Source organism: Pieris napi, chromosome 4 (genome assembly GCF_905475465.1).
Source record: "Pieris napi chromosome 4, ilPieNapi1.2, whole genome shotgun sequence".
Classification (NCBI taxonomy): Eukaryota; Metazoa; Arthropoda; class Insecta; order Lepidoptera; family Pieridae; genus Pieris; species Pieris napi.
In genome coordinates, this window is record NC_062237.1 from 3,256,871 (window position 1) to 3,283,945 (window position 27,075).

Genomic DNA, 27,075 nt, shown 5'->3' on the forward strand with positions numbered 1-27,075 from the left:
TATCACAGCTGTAGAAAAAGTTGTATTTTCTGTATTTGTTTCCCCGGAGTTGGTATCGACTAAAATATGGAGGGTTTTGGAAGAAATGGCTCACGGTGTCCTCTATTTTCGCGGATTGTTTATCTTGAGATTTTAATTTGGATATTATTGGATCTCAGGTGTTTGACAATTTTAGGCCGTTTTCTCTATTGAAATTGGGGTGTTTTTTGATTTCAATGGCTTCGCAAGTACTTTCGGTTGGTCAAGCGTATGTAGTGATTAGGCCCATCTAGTGTGTGTTCACAGACTGCTGATTTTGTGTGTCTTATGTCCGCAATGTGTTCTTTGAGTCTGCTGGACATATTTGCGTTTAGTTTGCCCTGTGTAAGGCAGGCCACAGTCGCAATTCAGTTTGTATATACCTGCATCCTGCAACGGGATGTTACTTTTGATTGGTCTTAGGAATTGCTGAATCTTTTTGTGCGGCTTGAAAATTGTATTAATAGAAGCTCGTTTTAGGATCCGGCTAATTCTATCTGTAACTCCCTTTACATATGGCAGGTAGGCTGGCTGGCGGGGAACTGTTTGTGTCTTGTTTTGGTCAAGATGCGCAGCTTGTTTCGATGTAGCACCTGTTTGACATGCTGTAGTTCCTCCTCGAGGTGGGCAGCATCACAAAGACGTTGGGCTCTCTGAAACAAACATTTACCGACAGAGAGCAGATGTGAAGGGTGATGGTGGGATTCACCATTGAGGTACCTATCTGTGTGAGTTGCCTTTCTGTGTATTGTGTGACCTAGTGTGCCATCTGCTTTGAATATATATAATTAAACTGTCTAAAAAGGGTTTTCTTTAAATGTGTAAAGGTTATTTCAATAAAAGACAATACTATAAATAAAAATATCTAAAATTATAACAGTAATAATCTTTGTTATTTAAATTGATAATCCGAATTAAAATATAAAAATTAAATTTCGGTAAATTCTTCGCTTTTAAAGAATACTACTTCGTTTTCTATACATAGTTGTTACAATGTCCCCATAGCGACAAAGCTCAAACAATAAAATTTGTTAAGACACTTTTACGACTTTTTTCCATTCCCGAACACATTTATGCTACTCCGAAAATAATATCAATTCTTCTTCGAACATAAGAAATTCTCTACAGACCACTAAAATAACACAATACAATATTCAAAGTGTGCAATAAATTTGAACACTATATCGGAATTCAATATGCAAATAGCGAAAGAAATCACTAGGGGAAAATAAGATGGAACAAAAAATATGATAATCAAAGGCTGCTTGGGTGTAATAACAAATTTCGGAAAATCTTCGGTCAGCCAGCCGCCCTTGATTGATTGAAACAGTAAAAAAAGTTGATTTGGCTTTTATATTTTTGCATAATATTAACAGAATGAAAAATAGTTAATAACTTGGGTGTTTTTTAAAGAACGTCCATTTTGTAATTAAATGTTTCTTCTACAGGGTTGTATCCTAACAAATCTTACCTTAATAGCAATGTGGTCCAAATGATGATGATGCATATGTAAGGAAAATTCATTAGTGAACAGTTATGATTGAAACGTGCGACCTCAGTATTGGGAATTCACGCATTACCACAATGCTTACTCACTCAAGCCGCTGCCTCTGCGACCCAAAAAGTTTTTTGGCTTCCGAAAGAAGAATCTTCCAGCTCCTGTCCTGTGCTGTGTTCCGCCAATCACTGGTTTCAGCTGCATCAGGTCCTACTTCACTATATCCATCCAACGGTACCTAGGCCGACGGTCTCCAAACTTCTTTTTTATTTTTTTTATTTACATTTACACAAGACTTCTTTACTTACACTGTAAATTTTTACTGTTATTATTTTTTCTATTATTATTATTATATTATTTTTCTTTTTTTGCGAGTGAGGCGCAAATTAGCTGTTGTGATCTGTGGCAGAATGACCAGCGCTGTGGAATTCGTCTGCTCCTCGGCATAATGCTGAGCCAGGGACAGAACCACAACACACACATTACACACTTATCATGTACCTTATTATTTAAAAAACATTGTTATTTTTCATTCTTTTTTATTATTATTATTCTGTGTGTGTGTTTCGTTAGTAATAAATGTTATAACCATGTCTATTATGTCTATATATCAGAAGAAATATTAAGCTTGTTTTTGTCATTTAGTATTGTCTACTCGAAACAAATGTATAATTAGCAATTTATTGATCCACACGTTTCAAAGCCATTTATTAGAGGCGCTAAAGCCGACTGCTACAATCGATTAGAATCTCATTTCATTGTTAGATAAAGCGAAGCGGCATTTGCAAATTACAAGGTCTAAATTCTAATTTCGGTCATTAAAACACTCCCGAACTAAAAACCGAAACATTAACAAGCAGATTGAAATTAATTTACCAGAACATTTATTAAGGTAATGATTATGGATGTAATTTGTTAGGTGTTTAAGATTTATTCTTCTTTATAAAAGATATTATAGGCATTACTCATTGTATTATAGAACCAGCGGGCGTCTTACCTGATGTTATAGATTTTTTTTATCTTAGAGACATTTCTGTTTGGTCTTAAGATTCAGAAACAAACATAATTTATATATGTAAAAAAATATAATGTACATATAAATCGAATTTACTCCTCCCTCAAAGGCCAGCAACGCACTAAAAATGAGTGTCTATGGGCTGCGATGACTGCCCTTTTTGGGCGTTATATTAAAAAAATCGAGTCATATATGTCATGTTTAAATTTTTGACGTACGTCAGACAGGGCCAAGTCCCATTTTTTAATCTTACCCTAAGATAAGAAGGAAGTGTTAATTTACATATTGTGCACAGCCCAGTTCGCACGCTCAACTGGGGAAGCACTGAGGAGCTTAAAAATATTTTTTATTTGACACATTTGTTTAACGGAACATGGGGTAAAAGGGCAGGATGCTCACCTTAAGTGATACCGCCGCCCATTGTTTTAATAATCTATACTAAATCTTAATGTCTTAAGGGCTCGCGAGTTCGTTGCCGTTTTAAGAATGGGTCCTAAGTCGAAATTAACGCATAAAATATCTATCCACAATTGTCTTGCCGCTTTGAAGCATAGGTAGTTTCATTCAGGATTGGAGTGACGGACACCGACATCTCAGATTCGGAGTGACATCGCGACTCTCGCTTACTCCCAAGAGGACTAGTATCTATTTTAGTGATAATATACAGGGTGTCCCAAAAGTCGACGTCAAGTCGAAATTTTCTCATAGTCTAGGGGAGCCCAAGAGGGGATTAAAAAAAAATAAATAAAACGCTATTCGGGATGACGTAAGAGAAAAAAATTGGCAAAAAGTAAATATTTGTAACAACAGGAATGAAAAAACTGTCACAGGATGTACATTTTCTGGAATAAAAGGAAAATTTCCATAACTTCAAAAATACATGACTTAATTTTTTTTTTAATTTTTCTGATAACTGGTGTGGTATTACCTATAAGAAAATTTCGACTTGACGTCGACTTTTGGGACACCCTGTATATATATAGACCTTTCTTATTGATAAGCCATATAGAATGTCAACTAAAACAACTCAGTACTCGATGTTTGATTTGTTGGAAACATTGAATTAACTGAGTCACCATAGTCGTGTAGTAGTTGCATTTCTAGAGCTAAATTCCTAATTATTGTAGTTTTTAAAGTAACGAGTTGGTATTTAAACCTTACTTAAATATATTTTAGGCTACTCGAACTTCTAAAAAGTTTTAATTACATGTCTAACCTTCGTTTAACTTTATTTTGGATACATCAAAAATACTGCTACAAACATTTAATTACACGTAGATTAAGGGGAAAAAATATTCCAATTTCAAATTGAAGCTAAATCCCTGTTACATACTTTGTCGGGTTTAAAGAATATTGTCTTGTTATTTTGTTCTTGAATTTATCAACTCGAACACTACATCATATATTCTCTCATTCATTAGAGCAGGTGAGGCAAACTTAAGGCCACTGGTCTAATAAGCTACTCTGACAGTGATTGATGGAGAGGTCTCATGTTGGGACCATTTGGAAGTTTTTAGAATGTATCAGATATTGTGGAAGACCAGACCAGCTGGCGTGTATTTGTTTGCGAAATCGGAAATCGGCTTAATAGCGAAGAATAAAGCAACCTAGGACGTAAATTACTTTTTTATGCAAAGGCATCTGTCTTTTAAGAAAGTATGTGATTTCTTGTTATACAAAGTTTTTATTGTATTTTTGTTAAGTTTCGTTTCTAATTAGTTTAAGATTCGCATATAGGACTGACCGCAAACTATGGCTCTCGTACCTAAAAATCTAACGTTTTGACTTGAGGCACACTTAGTACTAAGTCTCCTTTCTGAGTATCATCACCCTGAATCTCAGCCTAAAAGTTTCACCCGAAAATCGACGGCGTGTCCACGGCGTAGCCAATCATATATATTGTTTAGCAACTAAAAACCTAAAAATAAATAGATTTGAGACCATTATTAATTACTAAGTTTATAAAACTGTCTATTTGTAAAAACATTAAAAGTTTGTCAGTTTTTGAGTTACTATATTAAAAAACTGATATTTAGTATTGTCTTTTAGTGACATAACTTTTAGACATAGAAAAACACTTTTTTAACGGATTTGAAACGTCGGTTAACTTTAAAATTATGTAAAATAATTGTGAATTTATAATAAAACATAAATTCAAATCCGTTAAAAAAGTGTTTTTCTAAACTGATATTTATAATTTTAAATCATTCCTGAGAATTAAGTATACATAATTCTAAATCTAAGTCGGCAAGATCGCAAGCATCTTAAGATTAAATAAAAAATATTTTTACTATAGAAATACAATAAGAATTTTATTACGACATTTTAGCTAATAAAGCTCGTTTGTTTTCTCCCGACGAACAAATTGCGGGTATTTATCTAAGCTTATTCCTGTGGTCTGTAAATCGTTTTAAATTTCCAAAACATTTTAAAAAGGGTTTTATTTTCACAGCGCGCTTTCTCTACAAACAAAGAAAATTATAGAGTTTCAGTGTTAAAATTTTACTTCGATATTTTTATTACTTTGTTGGAATAGACTTTTAAAATATAAAACAATATGATGTGTTTATAGTAAATGGAGATATTAAGAATATAAATGCGATTGGTGTTCGATTTGATTTTACACATACTCTTAGTATTAAAAACTTTATGTACAGATTAGCAAAAATTGCGTCGTGTTTGAAAAACAGTAACATTTAAAATTCTGAAATAAGATAACTAAACATAATCATAAAATAGTGTTTAAAAATGATAATGATAAACACTTAATGCACATGTTAATAGTTTAATGTACCTATCTATGTACATAACTAGTTATAAGTTTTAAAAATATGTAGTTTTATATAAAAGATCTATACTAGTCCTACCGCGACTGTGAGATGTCAGTGGTTGAATATCGTGGCAGATTTGCGTTGAATCTCTATTGAAATTGTTTGAAAAGAACGGAGATACTTCTTCTCTTTCTTCTCATATACATACGATGTATGTGACAAGTAGGATAGCTTGTAAAACTAGATTCAAATTTAAAATATAGAATCTATAAAAATACGGAAGTAAAAACATTTTTGACATTCAATATTTCAGTTAAAGAATCATACGTAGAATATAAATTGAAATATATATATATTGTCATTAGCGGATTTAGTGGGCGTCAAGAAAGTAAAGTGCTGCGCGCAAGACACGAATAATTGTCACAAGAAGTTAAGATTTATTGCTTTGAACACTAAAAATAATACTTTTAAATTATAAGGAGCATTTCACTTTTAATTACAATTTATTAGACCCTACTCGTTCCAACTTCTCATCACCACAATGCTCCACTAAATACTCAATCAGAACTGTCCCTGCACTGTCAAAAGTCCTCTGCCAAAATGGGTCCTCGACCTCACTCGAGGCATTTGCTCTGCTTTGATTGGTCGTAAGAATAAAATCAAGCTTTCATAGCTTTAAATAATCCAAATAAACTTAAATTATGATTTTTAAAAGTAATTGATAAAATTTCAATCAATAACCAAAGCAACAATAAAAATCAACTGTCAATAGTTTCAATCATAAAATGAGTCTGACATGACAATTATATGTATCAATGAGTCAAAATTGTTACAACTGGTATCACTGCATTTTGAAATCCAATAAAATTTAAATCGGAAAATGTTGTGTACGACAAACATTTCCCTCGTAATGATACAATCTAATTTCAAAGGAAAAATAGCTGAGTCGTCTTTTAATATACTTCTTATCCCACAGGAAGGTGAGAACACTAACGTTCGATTCATCCATGTCAACTCTCAGAAGGTAGACATCTTTAATTCCACACTCCATTTAAAGTTACATTCTTCAGAAAACAGGAAAAACTCATCCAATTTTATGTAAAGGAATCATCGTTTTAAAGGAAACAGAACGCTATCTTTTTATGAATAGTAACACCGTAGGCTTAAACTATACAAAACAATTTTTTTATATCCTTACTTCAGGCATGAATCATTTATAAAAAATGTCGTTCAATCGCGCTCATATGCGAATAATTCCCAAATATAGACCCTTAACAATTTTAAAAATCTTATATATATTTAAAATATTTCACAGAGAAAATGTATTGGAAAATAGAATTTGCATCGCATTCGAATAAGCTCTTCTCCGTTTTGAGTTCGTACGGCTTAAACTGAACATTATGTAAAGTATATTATAGAATTACGTTTATCTATCAGCGAAGATATAATTTAGTTCTTGACCTCAGGCTTACTTATCGAAGTTGTTAATCTGTAAGCCGTTAATTATCTTGTTTATTTTACTGAAACAAAACGCTGTACACTGTTTATTACGGGCCAGATACATTAGTGTATAAGTACTCGACTACATTATAATTGCTACATAATTTAGATGTGCTGATATTTGTTATAGTACCGCACCGTAGATCGTACTGCGATCTGCCCACAAAATTGTCGCTTAGGCAAAAAGTTACCTTAAAAATTTCTTAATACATTATTTAGGGATGGAGGCAATAAGAAAAAGTATTATAGGAATTAAACTATCAATGGCAGTCGTATCGTGAAAGCGGCATAATTGAAATGACTTTCAATATATTCAATTTTTCTTTAACAGATAGTAATCTTTCTGTGACTTTCTATCGTGTAAATATATTATCCGAAACAATCGGTACTTTTAACAAACGTTTGATGTGCTTTACAATATACTATAAATACAAAAGCCGGGTTTCAGTTACATCGTTTATAACTCGAGAAAGGCTGGGCCGACTTTTATGATTGTTAGTTTATTGGGTTCGGAATCGGATAGTAAATTTATTAATAAAAAGTTTATCATTAAAATAATATCAGTCTAGCTATTGATTTGTGAAATGGTAAAATAAAACCTTGAAATTGAAGTGACCGTTCGATGTGTTTGTTGAAATTGAACTTTATAATTTGAATATCATTAATCTGCTCATTCGTTGACTGTTAGGCGGTCAGCTAGTATATTATAGATTTGTGTTTTTTATTCATTATTATATTGCTGTATGTATGCACAAAGACATCATTTAACATTGCGATCTAGCCTAAGTTAATACTTATGAATAATTTATAAGCAACCTGATTTACTAAAAAGGATATTTAACAACTGAAAGTGTCCAATAGCATACTAACTATATTAAGGGTAAGACACTCTGTTCTTGTGTACTATTTTTTCCCCCTTACCACTGATTAGCACTTAGATAGGTCATTCAATAATGTTATTTCTTTTTTTTTATTGTACAATGTACATAGTCGGTACAAATCCATAATAATAATCTCTGTGTAAAAATTGCAGCAGAAATAAAATCTATACAACCATTAAGTTTTTCCAATGCGTTTTCTGTAGAGAAATTCATTACACTCGGTTCACAAGACACAGAATCTTATTTTCATATTAGTCGGAAAAGAATCGTAAATGATTGCGATATTTGGAAAGTAAATTATAAAAAGTCTGAATGGATTTTTTTAAGCATTCAATCATAAACGTAAAATATTTTCACATTTTATAGAGTTCAATCTCCTTACAATCAATAAAATGTCACGGTTTGCCTCAGCGTAAAAGGGTGTTTCACGCATTGATGGGAATTTTCGGAAGGAAAATTTGGGGTGGAAATGTATTTTGAATTTACTTATGTGTAATACTTTTGCACATATTATTTTACCGCTAGCTAAAAACAGCACGACGGGACTTTTCTAGTATGCTTTAAGTACATTAAGGCAGGTAAGTTATCAACTCGATCGATGTTTCGCAGAGAATTGAATCCAGGTCCCACAGGTCCATTAAAACACATTTTACTACTTTACGGAGACATATCAAACATAAATAATGTTAAAAACATATATTAGTAGATATTATTTGAACAAAATTTTTTTACCGTATCGTGAAAATGTTGGAAGAAAGTAATCTTTTATCCATTAATTAACGAAATCACCGAACAAAGCTTATGTTTTGTGAATTGTATCCATGTAGCATCGTTGTAGCGAAATGTACAAACAGTTGGTTAAACGAAGCGTTAACGAACAGATAATAGCCGGGTTCCTATTTGTTTCCTAATGTTACTGAGAGGATTGTTAATAGATTGGCGCTGGAATAACGCCAGGACTTAAGAATATTTGAAGTCGGAATTCTAGCCAAGATCTTTAACGCGGACGTACACTTAAATAAGGCTTTGAAAATGGAGATAAAAATAGATTGAAAAAAAAATTCGTAGAAGGCAATCTCGAATACAACTAATATATACGTAGTAATTACCTAAGGTGTTGCGTGCGAACCTAGTGATAGCAATTGTGCATTTGCAACTTATCCTACGAATTATATACTAATAGTAGTAGTAATTTACGCCAGTAAACTTATAAGTATTCTTTAAGGCGTCGTAGACCCTCTATCATTTCCAATTGGTGATGAAACAGAAGTATCTGAGCATCTTCTTCGCCTCGTGATAACTGTTATCAATGTTTTTATATGTCTGTCCACGTGGAATAAATGTTTTGTTTGTTTGACAATTCGCCGTTTTTGTATCGCAGTACTTCTCTGTGTGTACCTGATATCACAACCATGAGATGGCGCTTTAAGAACTCATAATCAGCTGATCTATCAATATGATAAATCAACGTATTATGTATTTCACGCAATAATGAATACTTGCTAGAGTAGTTAAGGGAAACATCGTGATAAAACCATTAGGCATATAGATTAATGAAAATTCTATTTATAGGTGAAATATTGCCTATAAATAGAAATATCAATGAAACAGAGAAATTGTACTAAATTCTATAAAAAGTATTTCCGTTTGATGTATGCAATGTGTTGTTTTTGGAGAGAGCTTTTAAGCTTATAAAAACTTTTTTTAAATAGAAAATCCACAAACCATTTAATATATTGGTAGACCTGAGTTCGTTTGTTTTAGATTAAAATTAAAAGATTATACAATCGAAACTAGTTACTTTACTATTATTATTGAAATTAAGTCACAATATCAGAGACATTAGGCCACAAATTGCTCAAAATCAATAGCCCACAAATTGCCGCTTTGTCAACGGGTAGAATTTAGGTTTATTGAGGATCCCGTTGTTGGCCAATTGTATTTAGACTTATGTGACTTATTACGGCGCTTTAACAGTATCTAGGCGTGTTATATAAAGTGATATCACACCACAACTAACCATATATAAATGTTACTTATAAAGTATTGTTTCTATTCGTACAGATATAGTACAATAATACTTCTCCATCGAAGGCTGGCTAAGTGCTGTGGTATTGCTGTCTTTTATGGCTGACCGAAGGAATTCTATTTCCCACCCTTATTTAACAAATAAAAATTCCTGTAACTCCTCAGTGGGAACACACTTTTTTTTTTTTAAAGACAATTCACACTAATTGACCTAGTCCCATGCTAAGCTGGTGAAGCTTGTGTTATGGGTACTAGGCCTCGGATATACATACAACATACATATTATAGATAGATAGACATATACATATATATTTAAACACCCAAGACCTAAGCACAAAACCAAATGTGTGATGAGCACATCGATGTTCGTCTCAGCCGGGGATCGAACCCAGGACCCATGGATTCGCAGTCAGGGGTACTAACCACTAGACCAATGAGTCGTCAAATTATGCATATGATTTTTTTGTTGGATATGTAGCTCATCTGCTCTCTGTGGCTAACCCTAATTGTTTTTGTTTACTGTAAACAAATTTTAACGCACACAAATTTAAAAATCCATTGCATAGCTGGGATTGAAAGACACACAGGGTTGAGAATTACGCTTATCCACTAAGCTAACACTGATTTAATACTTATACGGTAAAGTAATAGATATTTAAATTATACTTCGAGATGACAAACAGCCGTCACACCACATCAAACACAACGCAAACCTATATATAAGCAACCCAAAAACGCACTTTCTTCGCCCAACGCTTTTTCTTCTTCCGAGGCCCTTTCATCTTAACCTAATTATCACTCAAATTATCACTAACATTTCAAAACACACATTACATACATTTATTAATTAAATAAATAAATATGCTGATACAAAAAATATTCTTATTGTGCAAAAATAGTTTAATTATAAATTTGTGTTATGTAGGAATCATAAAGTAAACTGACAGTTAACATATCAAGAGGAAGAGACTGTCTACAACACATGGAATCCTAGTGTGGGGGCTAGTGTACTTTATTTTACCTTAATATCCTGACATAATCTCATATATGCTTGTAGAAGTTAATTTAAAATACATCACAGATAGTCAAGATGGTTTTATTATTACAAATAGATATAATATAAAGGATTTATATATATTTATATTATAAATAGATATAATATTTATTAAAATATATTTTTAAAGTTATACTTCTTAAGGCACGTTATGAAAAATTGATGAGAGTGAAATTTTACGATGCGCGCGCACCGTGAGACAAAATTAACAGAATGAAGTTGCACACGGAAGATGCTACGGCATTGGACATAATTTAAAAACAACATTCGAATAATAATAGAATTTATGTTACACTTAATGTAAGAGAGTAATAATAAATATTTATTTATTTAATTTTTCAAATGTAAACTGAACTTTATTGACTATAATAACTCCTTTTGCAGTCTTTGATTATTTAATTGTAATTAATTATTTGCATGCAATCAAAAACTATTTTTAATAATGCTAAAGAAGTATAACTTCTTACGCGCGTACATAAGTACACGTACCCTTTTTTTATAAATGTATATGAAATACTAATCAGTTCAACAATTAAAAAAAGGAACAATAATTTAATTAAAATTTTAGCTTTTTGTCATTTTCCTCTTTTCAAATCAAAGATGTATTTTTTAATTATTTATAATAATATCATATGTCTAATTAAGTCAGTGAAAATTTGATGTTATTTCCAGCTGAAGAAGCGTTGACAAATTTTTCTTTACGAAGAGGCATAAACTTACATGGGAAATGAATTAAATGAATGCTCCTTTAATTAGTGTCAGTACTATATAAGATAATTTTAATGAATGAATTAGATATAAGTCTCAGTATATGCATCTAAATCTTAAAATTATTTTTATAGTAAGTTTTAATTATGCTAATGGTAGGGGAGCCCACGATGCTAAATGGGGATTTACTCGAGCGTCGTAGAGACCTATTGGGATGCAAAGCTTAGATAAAAAGAAGAAAAAAATGTTATATGATAAATTCCTTTTCATCGGTGGGGGAAGCGGCTATAGATAGTTAAATATGTAAAAAAAAACTGTTGCATGGACATCCTCGAGCGCGTCAGATATTGATAGCATCTATGCCCTACGTATTTTTAATAATGTACGTATGTTAATCTGATCGTTTGCATGATGCGGGTGGTTGTATTTAAGGGTTGAAAATTTAAAAAAAAAAATTTTTATCGAGCGCGTCAGATTTTCTAAGGGAGTGTTAAGTGCACCAAAAAAAAGCTCTCATTCACTAATCTGACGATTTCGATGGGACGCAAACCCACAGCCATTTTCTTAATTTGCAAAAAAAAATCGCAATTTTGAAATACTCAAGCGCGTCAGATTAAGATATATGTGGTTCATCTTTATGTTCTAAACGTACTGTCTCATAATCTGACGATTATCTAGAGGGATTCGCCTGATCTGACAAAAAAAAAATAGAAAAACGGTTCACCTAAAGGGCCATCCCTGCAACTTCCCGCTAATTCCATTCCTGGGCGCTTAAAATTGATATTTTGAGCTCGCTGAGTTCAAAGAAATAACATTTCTATGCATTTGAGCTCTCCAAGCTCGAAAGTCTGATAGAAGTTTCATAGAACACTATTTTTGGAATTTTCAAACCGCAATAACTTTTGAATGGATCAAGCAATTTTCACGCGGTTGGCGGCATTCGATGCAGTTTTATCATCCTCATAAGTCATTTTACAATTTTAATTGATCGAACCACAAATTTCGGAGTAATCCCGAAAAAACACTTTTTCGGGTTTCTTTCGTGTACGATATCTCTCGAACGAATCAACCGCTTTTGACCAGCTTGGTGGCGATCGACGTGGTTTTTCAAGCTCAAAGGCGGATAAGTTTTTGAAGTTGATCGATAAAGAAACCACTTTAAAAAAAATATTTCTTATTTTTTTTAAATTTTTCAAAATTTCTCAAAATCTATCGGTCCGAATCGGTTCAAATTCACAGGAAATGTAATTTTGAGGGAAATATTTAGAACGCCGTTTAGTAGATTCCGATCGGTTTAAGGAAATGTAGGCATCACGCAGCTGCACGCATTTAACTTTATCGACGAATTTTTGTTATTTCGGCTTGCGGAAATCGTCAGATTATATATTTTTCATTATTCTTGAATTATTTCCTTAAAAATAAAAAAAAAATTAGCTACGCTCGAGAATGTCGAGATGACGTTTTTTTTTTACAACTTTGTTGCCCTCCCCTTTTTTTCCGTCACTCTCAAATTGTCAGATTAGTGGAATATACACTTTTTAGGATGTAATTAACTCACCCTACCTTAATCTGACGCGCTCGGGAATTTCTGATGGTCAATTTTTTTTTACTAAACTGATCCTGTCTCCTTCCCGTGCGGCCTTATATATGGGCCTCATATTTTGTGGAGGTACTTAACCGGGTACAAGGTATCCCCCTATATATTAATCTGCCGCGCTTTAGTAAATCCCGAAATCCCCTCTTGGGCTCCCCTACCATAATGAATGCTTCACAATTTCGCTCACTGCATTTTAGCTATTAAATTGATAATTTATTCCTTAAGGTTTTAAGTAATTTTTTACTAAACTTTTATAAATAATACCAATAACAATTAGGTTGTTTGTTCTCCTACATAACACACATAAAAATAGTAGGCAAACGGCAAACTTGTGATTTAGCTATGTCGATTTTAATTTTTTTTTCCGAATATAGTTTAAGTACTAATTTTCAACCGATATAAGACACACTTATTCCCCAATATTTTTAGGCGTGTAATATGTTTATAAGATATTAGACGTGACGAAATATCGAATTCATAACTTCCTTTGGATGTTTTTAAGTCGGTTAAAAGCACACTAACAACTTCTTATAAAGTTATATTGCAACTCTGACATTCATTAGATGAATAAAGTGATTCGCAAAGAACAACAGTAATAAAATCTTCGCAAATAAATACTAGCAATCTGAAAACATCACTTCCTCTCCTATTGCCCGATCGTACAACTTTTTCATTCTTTACGGCAGCTATAAAGCGCCATTTAAATTTCATTCTGGCTTCAATTGCGACGCTTTTTCAGTCATTTTTTACACAACATTAAGTCTGTTTTATACTTTCTGTTTACGGGGAAGTTAAAATGTTGCACAATTGTTATATCGTTAACAAGCTTGGAACTCTGCGGTTTTAACTTGAAAGACACGATAGTGGAACCATTATTCGTAATATATGGAGAGAAATGGCGGCACTTTTTCTATTCGGAAACGTCATTCTGCTACGTTTTATTGCCCTCTGATAGTCTTGCTATTTTACCGTTTTTTGAATATAAGATTAAATATTTATACGCTTTAGTATTTATAAATGCATTTATACTTTAACAATTGGTGAAATGAAACATACTCTGCGTTTAATAAAAAGGCTTAGGTCATATATTACGATAGAAATAAATCCAGTCGGAACGCTGAAAGGTAGGTAGAAATAGTCAATCTTTGACCTACCTAAGTCAGTGTTTAACCAACCCGAAACAATAATTTCTTTACTTCACTTAAGGTTAATATCACTGTCACGATGACAGTAATAGGGATAAATTAAACCTAGATTATAAAAAAAACCATTTCCCGGCGAGCGTTATAAAATGTTTCGAGTTCCGTCGTACTGGAAATATCGATTGAATCTTTGATATTCCAAATCCAATAAGATAAGAAGTCTAAAAGTTTCCTTCAAGGATGAATTACACAATGTTAAAAATAAAAATACAATATCTCAACGAAAATTCTTATACTTCAAAGTTTCAGTTTTAATAATCGGAAGATTCCTTTGGATATTGTACTGAAACGTTATACCACATTCTATTTAGAACTCCTTACTCTAACGCAATATGGGTCAAGGCTTGGCCTTTATAAGAAAAACCTAGTTTCTAAATCTAGACTTTACATAAAATGACTGGAAAAATCAAAGGTTGATATCGCAATTTCACTGTAAGTGCATTTCGAGGAGCCACTTTCACGACAGTCTTATTCCAAATGAGCTAGCCAAAGTGCTTAAACGATATTATAGGTATACTAGCTGCCTCGTTTGGCTTCACGTAGTTTCATTATATTCTACGTTTTTGAAATTAAAACTTCTTTAGCATCTTGATTTGAAAGTCGATGAAACGAAAAAGCGACAGTAAAAAGAGACAGACACATAAATTCATAAGATTTAACGTGGGAGAAAATGAGATAGGAATTATACAGTGTATATACTTAAATCTAGTGAATCTGTAAATAGTTTTTATCAAACATTCGTCTCATTATCTTGAAACCAAAATGTTTAAAGGTTTTACTTCTACCACGTGTAAATTGCACACATAGTGTCTTTGATTGACATAACCTTTACGCATTTAAAGAAAAAACTTTTTATCCGGATTAAAGTTATGTATTATTATAAATTTAAAACTATTTAACATTATTTTAAATTTATCCGTCGTTTCGCGTGCTTTACAGCGTGCGTGGTCACGGTGACTGACGACAAAAGGTGTTGGATGTCAAAAAGTATCACAGCTGTAGAGAAAGTTGCATTATCTGTATTTATTTCCTCGGAGTTGGTATCGACCCTCCATCTTTTAGTCGATAATTTTAAAAATTTATCGAAACAATATAATTACGATAAATTTAAAATTATGTTAAATAGTTGTAAATTTATAATAATACATAACTTTAATCCGTTTAAAAAGTTTTTTCTTTAATTGCACACATGTTTTTTCATAGTACAAGAAGCAAACGGGCAGGCGACCTGACACACACTACCACAATGTTTGCAAATGCGTTCCGGCCTATTAGGAATCGGTACGCTCTCATATTGAAGGATTACTTCTTCTTATAATGCCATCTCCTTGCGAAGGTTGGCGAAATCTTTGATGCCGCGCTTCTAAACAATGACTTATTACCTTGACCAAACCATTGTCTTAGGTTTTTCAACCTGTTGTTCTTCAGTTAATTAAATAATACTGTACCTTTCTTTGTGTATTTTGTATTAAAACTAAGATCACACTTTTGTCTAGCCGTCACATTCCAGAAACGTATCATTGTTGTTTATTAAGTTTCATTCACGCCTTTCAATTAAACCGCCCCTTTTTGGGATAAAAAATACCAAAATATGGTCAGAGAAATATAATATATACTAGGTAGCGGTAGGTAGAAACTTCACAGAATAACTTTTTATTTCCTTTTTTTATAGTCTCATCAAGTCTGTTACAAATATGTCTTTGTCCATGGGGAGTTGTTAATCAGTGACAACAACATTCACGGTACAGCCGCTCTCTGGCGGAATTAGTTAGATAATTAGGTCGTGAGATCATCAGACTTAGATGGTGCTTCTGTTCTTGAGATGTAAAATCGTTGCACAAGGATTTGTTCCGCTGCTAAATTTCATATGGTCGCTGTAGATTGATAACCTCGTATGTCTAGAGGACCAAACATTACAGGAAACGAAAAAAAAATTCATTTCGTCAATGTTCGTTAAAATATTATTAGTTGTTTTTGTCAATAGGACTCATTTATAAATAACACAAATAAGTCCTTAATTCATGATTCTACCAGTTAAATGACATATGAGTCTATGAATAATAAATAATAGTTAAAAAAAACTAAAAAAACACGCTTTTAAAGCACATCAAACTTCCATCATCAAACATCGATAGACGAAAAATATGGCACAGAGCGCCCCACGCTTTTTCACAATAATACCAGTAATTTTTGTTCATTACCATTTTCAGCCTAAATTAGGAATTATTTTTCACTTTTTAGTTTGATGTGCTTTTTTTTAGTTTTTTTAAACTATTATTTATTTTTTATTTTTTAACTTAATTTTTATTTTTTCATTTTTTTTTCGGATTATTGCATTGTCATCAATCTTTGACAGGTGTGCAAAGTTTGAATTAAATCTGTCCGTTAAAAGTGGGTCAAAATCGAGTCCGAAGGAGTCGGTTACATACATACGTCTAAGTTAATGTTGAAAACTATTATTAGATTTTTCTAAAAGGGCCCAAGTATGTAATAAATACTACACACACAACGTCTTGATAATGTAGAGCTGCTTTATAAATTAGTTCTAAATCAGTCACTAAAAGGTGATAAATAAAATATTTTATAACGTCAAATTTTATTACAAATTAAAAAAAATGCACTTTAGCTTACATCAAAATTACATTCTAATACGCATAATATCAAACATCATACTTTAAAAATATTACATTCTATTCATGTATAAATTGTCATTGTCATCTGTCATGTATGAAATGCCATAACGGAACTCTCATAGTAAGGATTTATTTGTATGAATCGTGAATCAATTAATATATTCAAATCAATAATAAGTAATTTTGAGAGGTTCGCCATATACAATTTTATAACATACCTTAAACATTAATCCCCTTTATAATAAACTAACTAGTTCTATTACTAAGTGCATCTCGTTTTATGCAATTGTTTTAACGGTATGTTGAAAAGAGACAAATCCTTAGTCCGATTGAGTTTTTCTGAATCTATCAATTTATTTGATGACATTTTGCAACTTATATTATTTGACTTAGAAGTGACTTCCATACATGAAGTATATTACGATAACTACAATCATAGCCCATATAATAAGTTAATACAAATGCATCTTATACATTTATCATCTATTGTCAAATATTATGACTATTACAAACTTAAGAGTATTATCATTTTGAGGTTTATAAAGCGGTTGTCGGCTTTAGCTGCAATATCTAACTATTAAAAAAAAACCTTTAATATTAATTAACTGAAAGTGCGTCAACAACAATGGTAATTATCTATATCTATATATGAATTGCTGTTCGTTAGTCTCGCTAAAACTGGAGAACGGCTGGACCGATTTGGCTAATTATGATCTTAAAATATTTGTGGAAGATCAGGGAAGGTTTAAACGATGGGAAACATAAATAATAATTAAAGAAAAATACTAAAAACGACAATTGAATTTCCCAATACAAACTGTTCTTAGATGGGGAATTGGACGTCTTTATAGAAATTAAAAATTGTCACTTGGTTGTCATTTACATATTTGTAGATTCTTTCAAAACTATGTGTTTCATAGTATTAGTATGTAGTCTGCTTTATGATGGCCGACCTCTTTGGTATGTTTTAAAAGTTTTGACACAAATATATGTTGGTGAAACAAAGTTCACGGGGTCATCTAGTTTGAAATATATTTTGATGATACAAACGAAACAATTAAAAGTAAAATATTAAAGACAATTATTTTCAAGTTTTGATATAAAGTCCTATAGCCTTTCAATGGGATTACAATGGGATCGGGCCTCTGTAACTTCCACTAGCGAACGACATTGATCCCGATCCCAAATGAGTTTTTGTTCGGCACGATTCGAAGGTTGCAACATCAGCGGTACGGGTATTGATAGAACTACAGCGAACTTGCATACAAAAATGTTGGCATCGGTTTTGTTTGTTAGACTGGAAGTTACAGAGTAAAACCTCTGTTCCGCTATTAAACAAGTTTGTCTTTAAGCTACTTAGGAATTTTTGAACGAGTCCTCTTATTAATTAACTTGTATGGGACGAAATTAAGTTAAGTTGCGTGAGTGATTTTTTCCATCGGTTCTCATACAACCTAACTGAATGGTTCATTAACTTAGCTATTAATAAAGATTTTGAAAAGTTCATACAAAATGAATGCTAAACCACATTCGCCAACTAATCGGGCATTAAACGTCGGTAATAAAATTAAGTATAATTATTACACTAGCGTCAAACATAATTGAATAGTAATCTAAGTATGGCAGTTAGGGTAGCTTACAATAAAACAACAAAACAACTCCGTTATAATTGTCTCCGTACGAAGTCTCGTTATCAATTGAAATTTAAGAGATTTCATTCTGAATTTAATATAATTAGAATATTGTTCCTGAAGGTATTGTCTTTATTTACATACATGTGGCACTATAACTGTTGCTTTTCAAGGTTCTATGTGAAAGTCATCTTTCCTTGTATGTCGTGATCTTCTCGTCGATCTGAAAGTAAGACAATTTTACTACATTGTGTTGAATGTGTATATGTCGCAGCCAACTAGCTTAATTAGCCGTTCAATTAACAGCCTAGCCGTTTAACTAGCGGCCTGAAAGATGTTCAGACAGTTGATCAAACAGCTAGACAAATGACTTGGATCGATGACGTTTTATTACTTGCCTAGCCTGTTGACTGTTAATTTAAATTTTATCGACTTTCTGCCCTCAAACTCGAAATGAAACTCTTCAAACTGTCAATATGGCAACCACAACTTTGATGGTGCTTTCCAAAATTTCATGAAAAACAACAAGTTTACAATGGAAGAGTGATACAATAACAATGTGAATTGGACCCAAGCAATATAATTTAAAAAGAAATATTTTTTATATGTTTATTTTTTTTATTTCTGCCAAATAATGACTACCGTACGAATGGCCAAACTCAAACTCAAAATATCTTTATTCATGTAGGTAAACAAGTACACTTATGAACCTCAAAAAGAAGTTAAATTAATTGTAAATTTACAAGTCAAGGGCGTAGAGCGGGTAAGAAGAACTGGCAAGAAACTTTCCGCCTAAGCATTAGCCAGCCAGTTTATTAAATGTTGTAACAAACGCTACGGCTGAATATCTTTCAGGCCGCTAGTTAAACGGCGCTGTTTAGTTAAAAGGCTAGGTTGTTAATTGAACGGCTAACTAAGCTAGTTGGCTCCGACATATATATTACCATCTAATCATGCGTTTATTAGGTCACATAATTTTTCTCGATGTCACACCGTACAGCGTGGAACGTGGAATAAAACGAGTTTATTACTGTGGTTACGATTTTATACGTTAAAAAGGTAACTTTGGTAATAAACACGGACTTAAGTCCAATTTTTATAATAAATCAACATTTAAAGTTAATTACATTAAATGTTGTTATCTCCTGGATTTAATATAATGTTTAAACTTAAACATTTTGAAATACTTCAAAAAATTTTCTTAGGTTATAAAATCTCGTTTTTACGAGCGTCAATTTCTGATGAACTGCTTCAATAAAATATTATACAGTATAATATGGCCTAAAAGAATTTCAATTTAAAAATATTAATTCTATCAGCTATTCCCAAGATATTTAATCATAATTATACATATTTTTTATAATATCTACATATCTTCGTATTAATGGAAAATTATACATGAAGTTAGAATACATACAATAATAATGCAAATCATTATTTTAATAATGCATACGAATTAATGAAATTGATCATATTGCCAAATATAATGTGAATCGCACAGCTGTTATAAATTATCTATATGGGGGTAGGGAATGGACACGTATTTGTGGTCAAAGCCACAATCTCATTATGAATTGAAGCGACAAATCAGATAATTGCTACTTAACATACACCGTTACAATGTATTAAACATTATCAATTACAGTGTTATCGCGGTTCGGTAATTCATTTAGGGGTTGTTTGTAATTAGCAAAAAGTTATCGGAACTTCGAACTAATATTAAACAGCTAGAATATTGAAAGCACTACCAGAACTCGATGCCAATCTTTCTCTTTGTTAGGGGGCGTCCATAAATTACGTGAGATGTTTAAGGGGGGAGGGGGTCTCAGCAAATATCACGCAATTTTTGTTCTGATTGAAAGAAAAAACTAGGAAAACGGTTGATCCTAAAGGCCATCTCTGCAACTTCCCTCTAACTCCATACCTAAACACTCAACATTTCACTTATTTTGTTTCAGTCGAAAATAAAAGCACGAAGCAATTTTTTTTACAATAACAATCCAACGCGTTTACTTAAGAAAACCACATTTTGAAAAATCTCACGTGAGATTGGGGGATGGGAGAGGGGGTTGAATAAAATCTCACGACATCTAACCAGGGGGGGAAGGAGTTATAGAAAATTTAAAAAAACACCTCACGTAATTTATGGACGCCCCCTTATTGGACTAAGAGAGACAAACAAATATGTTTAAAGTAAAAGACGTACACAAATGGTGCTATCGTGTCCACAATACAAGTAATACGAGTATTTATTTTCTACTCAGTATTATTATATTTTTTATCATTTTGCTACTGAGCCGCAAACTAGCTGCTGTGGTCTCTGGCAGACAGTCTGCTCCTCAGCATTATGCTGAGCCACGGCCAATTACAACCACAGCACACACACATTGCACACTTGAAGCGAACCGAATGGGAAAAGGGATTTTTTAAAATTGTTTTTGATAATATGTCTTATTTTATTTTTTCTTTGAGTATTGTTATTTTGTGTGTTTATGTGTGTGTTTTCGTATGTAATAAATGTTATGTCTATGTCTATGAGTATAAGGTAAGAAAAAGGTATAAAAATAAAAAAGCTAGTTTAGAACTAAGACAAGGAGAATAAGTTAATAAAAAGAACTATTTTGAGACCGTCAATTTATCGAGGAAGGTAATGTGAAGCAAACACCGCATTAAAGCAGATAATCCGTGAAAACTTAAATTTGTTTGTAGTTCTTTGTGAGTTCGATAGTTTTTTAAAATTCGCAACTTAATTTTTTTTATGTCTGAACTTCCGTAATTGTCTCACGTTCCGTCGTAATAGTACAAGTCCCAATGAGAATATAGTAACAAACAATATTACGGGATGTTTTTAACGCTTAACTTATTATTTTCATAATACGAAGTATTCTATGTTTAAAGCGAAACATTTAGTATTTTGTGTTTAAAAAATCATTATAGTACACATATTGATAATGTTATTAATTTAGAACGTTAAACTTACTGCGGTCTTCTTCTAATCGGGTGATTTCTAGATGTTCCTTCTATACATAATACAATCAGCTTACTATCACATGGATAACTGAAAACAAAAATCTCTTTACTTTAACAATTTTGTAAATCAATTAAAAATAATTTTGTGCTTATTTTACAAAATTGTTACAAATATCAGATAGATTATTATTATATTATTTACACTATTTAATATTATATTTATAGAGCAAAAGGATGCAAGATTACAATGGTTTAAAAAAATCTATATTTATATTCCTGCCTTGCGATTCTGTAACTCACTTTTCAAACTAGCACAGCGGTTTTTTTTGCAATTTGGCATTCTGATAAGGTGGGAGCTTGTAGTTTATTGTTAATCAGAATGCCAAATCGTAAAATGACTGCTTCACGACTGATTTGAGCGCGACCGCCGCTGCGAAAACCGCTGTGCGAGTTCGAAAAGTGAGTTACAGAATCGCAAGGCTAAGGTCGAATCGTGCCATAATGTTTTACTGAATAATCAGTTACTATTTGCGACCAGTTACGATGAAAGATTTTTTCAAGAACAAGAGAAACAAGAACATTCAACGAGAGATAGATTAGTTTTCACATACAGTGTTTGGAATAACAGCTTGCTTTCTTTAAACGGAGAGGCCATTCCAAATGCCTGTGTATTATTATTTTGCCATTCGTCGCAAAACGCACTTGAAGTTCTATGACCATACGCGTCACTTCCGTGCCATATTGCTTTTATAGGCCTGAAAATAATATTAAATAAACATTAACATCACTGTATGACAATACAAGTAGCCAAAAGACACATTGCCTTGCCTTGAATATGAGTTTTACGAAAGTTTCGTGAAGTATACGTTTAAATGATAATTGTCAAAAAGACATATCCTTCTGTAGCGAATCGTAGATACGCACTAAAAATGTACATACTCTTTTGTGTAGTATTTTCTATAAGATTTTGACATATGTGTTAACATAAAGATATGACATTAAGAAAAGAAGAAAACTTTGCTACACTAAATATAAGCGAAATATTGAGGCAAGTATTCCTAATAATCCTAAATATTTTTGGAGTTTTATTAAAAATAGGAAAGGTGGTCACTCATCGCTTCCCTCTTGCATGAAAATGGACAATGTTACAGCCCAGTCATCACCTGATATTGCAAATCTTTTTGCATATCAATTTTCATCTGTATATACATGTGATGAATCACTTGTTGGCAGTTCCACTCCAGACGAAATTGGCAATGTTGACGGCCTAATGTCTCTTAGCTTCAGAGAAGATGAAATATCTAAGAAAATAAAAGGTCTTGATACTAACAAAGGACCTGGACCAGACTCCATTCCTCCTATCTTTGTAAAACGATGCAGATTTGTGTTATCTTTGCCCCTAACTATTATTTATAATAGATCTCTTAAAGATGGTGTTTTTCCTGAAGTATGGAAAAGGTCTCGTGTTGTACCTGTGTATAAAAAGGGAGATATCACCGACGTAAAAAATTACCGTCCTATTTGTATTTTATCTTGTTTTTCCAAGCTCTTGGAGTCTGTCCTGTATCCCGTAATCTCAAAATGTTTAGACGGCTGTATCATTGATGAGCAACATGGTTTTAGAAAAGGCCGTTCAATTCAAACGAACCTCATGTCTTTTGTGACTGAAACATGTCAGGAATTAGATCGTGGGCGCCAGATTGATGCCATATATACTGACTTTAGCAATGCCTTTGACAAAGTCAGTCACGCGTTACTGATTCAGAAGCTTCGTGGTTATGGAATGGGAGAGATTTTTGCTGAACTGGTTTAAATCCTATCTTCGTAACAGGCCTCAGTCAGTAGTTGTTGGAGGCGCTGAGTCTACTCCCTATATTGCGCGATCTGGTGTTCCGCAAGGATCCCATTTGGGACCGTTGCTATTCTTACTATTTGTAAACGACGTTAGGAATCATATAAAGCACTGTAAAGCGTCTCTCTTCGCTGATGATTTAAAAATTTATAAAGTTATTAACACTGTCTGTGATGCTGCTCTAGTTCAAAGTGATCTTAATGGTATACAACATTGGTGCTTTTTAAATGGTATGATCCTCAATATAAATAAGTGCTTTCATATCAAATACACAAGAAAAAAAAAAACACTTGTTACTGTGTATAAGCTTGACAGCGCGCCATTGAAGGAGGTTCAGGAGATTCGTGACTTGGGTGTTATTATTGACAAAAAATTAACGTTTACATCACAAGTCAATAAAGTAGTCACCACATCCACACGAATGCTTGGATTTCTTAAACGGAATGCGGATTGTTTTGGTTGTACGACTAAAACAATTTTGTACAACGCTCTGGTGCGCAGTCATGTAGAATTTGGCAGTATTATATGGAATCCACCATATGCGATCCATTCGCAACGCGTTGAAAGCATTCAAAGATCTTTTACGCGGCACCTAGCTTTCATAAGCAGAGGATTTTCACATAGGCACCCGTATCATCAGCGACTCAAAAAATTTAATATGATATCTCTGTACAATCGAAGAACTCTAGCCGGTGTTACCTTCTTGCATACATTGCTTAATAACTATATACAGAGCAGTGACCTCTTACAGGAAATCAAATTTGTCGTCCCTCACTCATTCCCTAGGTTTAAAATCAACAATATTTTTCAAATTCCTTCTGCCAAAACCAACCTAGGAGTTCAGGCACCTCTCGTTCGAATTCTTCGCGATTTCAACAAATTGAACACAGCGTATCCAGAGCTGGATATACTCGGTAGTGGGCTGATCGGTTTTAGAGAAAGCATTTGCAAGTGCCTTTCTCAAACCTAATTTCGCTGTTTTGATGATGATTTTTCTTTTTTTTCTGCTCTAAGTGCCAACAAATTTCTGTAATTTTTTTAATTATTTTATTGTGTGCTTTTACTATCGTATATGTTTTAATTGTAATTTTTGTTTCTATTTAATTTTTTTTTTTTTGTGAAACTTATGCTTATATTAATTGTCACACATTTTAGATGCGAGATTTTTTGTAAAATAATTAGTAATTTTAGTACTGTGTGTGATGTTATAAGCTTAAACTAAATAAATAAAAAATAAAAATAAAACAGACGTCACTCAGAACAGACTTTTAAGACGAGCGAGATTCATTTTTTTTTCCTTGAGCATTGCTATGTGAATATAAATTAATTACTGTTGTTTGTAAAGAATAAACCAATTAACAAAGATAAAAATGGGTTGTGATTTATAACAAGTTAGAGCATCCCATATTTCCATCTTACATATAATTTGTAGAGTACACAAATATTTATGCTTTTTAAATACTTCAACAGGAGTTTGAGTTTTCCATATAAACAACTGACTTTTTTTTATAGAACAGGGGGCAAACGGGCAGGAGGCTCACCTGATGTTAAGTGATACCTTGTGGTAACTAGTGGTCTCTGGCAGAATGACCAGCACTGTGGAACATTCAGCTCCTCAGCATTATGCTGAGCCAGGGCCAATTACAACCACAGCTGACAGCACACACACATTGCACACTTGAAGCGAACCGAATGGGAAAAGGGATTTTTTTTAAATTGTTTTTGATATGTCTTATTTTATTTTTTCTTTGAGTATTGCTATTTTGTGTGTTTATGTGTGTGTTTTCGTATGTAATAAATGTTATGTCTAATATTTATGCTTTTTAAATACTCCAAGAGGAGTTTGAGTTTTCCATACAAACAACTGACTTTTTTATGTATTAGGAGGCAAACGGGCAGGAGGCTCACCTGATGTTAAGTGATACCTTTCATACAATTATAGTAAGATAGCTATAATAATGTTCCAGCACGGGTATGTCCAACGCCTAGGCCGTAGTTGAGCTATGCTATGGCTATGTGGGTGTATCAAATATCTTTTAAATTTATACGATTCGATTGTGTTTTGTTTTTATGTCTATATTTTTACCCTATTCATTAATTTGGATGAAGAGACTCTTTCGACTCTTTCTGTCCAATTGTGTTTACGCTGTGATGAAAAGAGATGAGTACCTAAAACGGGGCAATTGCACTAATAATTTTCTATGAATTAGTTTGAATCTGTGGACCAACTTTATGAATTAATATCAGCCTCATAAGAATCCTCATTTTAATTCCTTTTATCGATTACATAGGAAAGATCTACCAACAATAAAATTGTTCATATTCGTAGTAAATAAATTTTAAACATTTGATATTTTATTATATTCCTTAAAAACTTACCAATTTTTATTACTGCTAACTTTTTTCTCGTTGAAACTATATAGCTTAGTTATTGGCAGTGGACCACCGGACCCATTGAAAAGATGGAGCCAGGATTCAAAAAGGACTTCTCGATGTAAATTGACTATTGGTACGACTCGATCCTCACTTCTTTTGACTAGAGATTTCAGATCCTCCACACTAAAAAATACATAGCAATAAACAATAACAATATATGTGGCGACATCTGGGCTACAATCAGTACGACGACGAACCGCGCTTGAGAGTGTTTCCGAACGTTGAGTTATCTAATATATAAAATTCTCGTGTCGCGGTGTTTGTAGTTAAACTCCTCCGAAACAGCTCGACCGATTCTCATGAAATTTTGTGTGCATATTGGGTATGTCTGAGAATCGGACAACATCTATTTTTCATCCCCCTAAATGTTAAGGGTAGTCCACCCCTAAATTTTTAAATTTAATTTAATTTTTTTTTTAATTTTTAGATATTTTTTTTTATGATACAGCATTCAAAAATACATACAACCTCTAACTTTCACCCCTCTACGATCAACCCCTATTTTTTTATTATAAATTATATACATGGCAAAACGACGTTTGCCCGGTCAGCTAGTATGTATATATATAGATATTTGTCGACCCTCTCTTTAGGTTGGAGGCACCGTACACTTTCATCCTACACAAATCGATTTATCGTTACACATAACATTAATTTTTTGTTCAGCATTATAGCTAGCTAGCCTGTTCCAAATATAAAACCAGTTCGGCTCAAAGACGGTGCCGCACTCACAATATTTTCCCTGACTGCACTAGAAAGCGTAAATTGCGAATTAACTTCAGCGATATGAAACAAATATCTGGTTTAGACTTTAGAGGTATCTAAATAATTGTAACTTTTACGTTAATTAATTAAATAATCGATATCGAATACTAAATCTAATAGTAATATTGGACGCATTGTTAATTATACAATTACTTTGTAATCACTGTTATCAATGCTCCAACTACAATGTTATTATCGTATTATCATTTGTTATACAAATTGTTCCAAATTGTTATGCTATATGATAGTTTATTATTAGATAGATTAAATTATTGAAAAAAGTATATAAATATAGTTTTTTGTTCATGTTCTTACGTAAATATTTTTTTGGTTGTAACTCTATTGCTTTATATTTATTTATTTAAATGTATAAGTCAATTATATATAAAAAAAAATTTTACTTTCATAAATTTGATATATGCTACACTCAAATAAATTGTCGCTTTCATAGTTAAATTATAAGTTTGACATTTCCACAAGTCCTTAGCTTCAGGGTAGCACAAAGACCCTTTCCCG

The 27,075-nt window shown here is 32.6% G+C and overlaps 1 protein-coding gene across 2 annotated transcripts in view; it reads right to left on the bottom strand.

The window, feature by feature from the left end:
* Positions 1-16,849: 16,849 nt before the first annotated feature.
* LOC125048611 (collagen alpha-1(IX) chain-like) overlaps positions 16,850-27,075 on the bottom strand; it is an 89,850-nt gene continuing 79,624 nt past the window's right edge. For both annotated transcript variants that reach the window (XM_047647362.1, XM_047647361.1), the window contains 4 exons: positions 25,738-25,917; positions 22,118-22,261; positions 21,517-21,594; positions 16,850-18,759 (listed from right to left, as the gene is read on the bottom strand). In XM_047647362.1, coding sequence (XP_047503318.1) covers positions 18,705-18,759; positions 21,517-21,594; positions 22,118-22,261; positions 25,738-25,917 — 457 coding nt within the window. In that variant the 3' untranslated portion in view covers positions 16,850-18,704. The remainder of the gene's footprint in view (positions 18,760-21,516; positions 21,595-22,117; positions 22,262-25,737; positions 25,918-27,075) is intronic.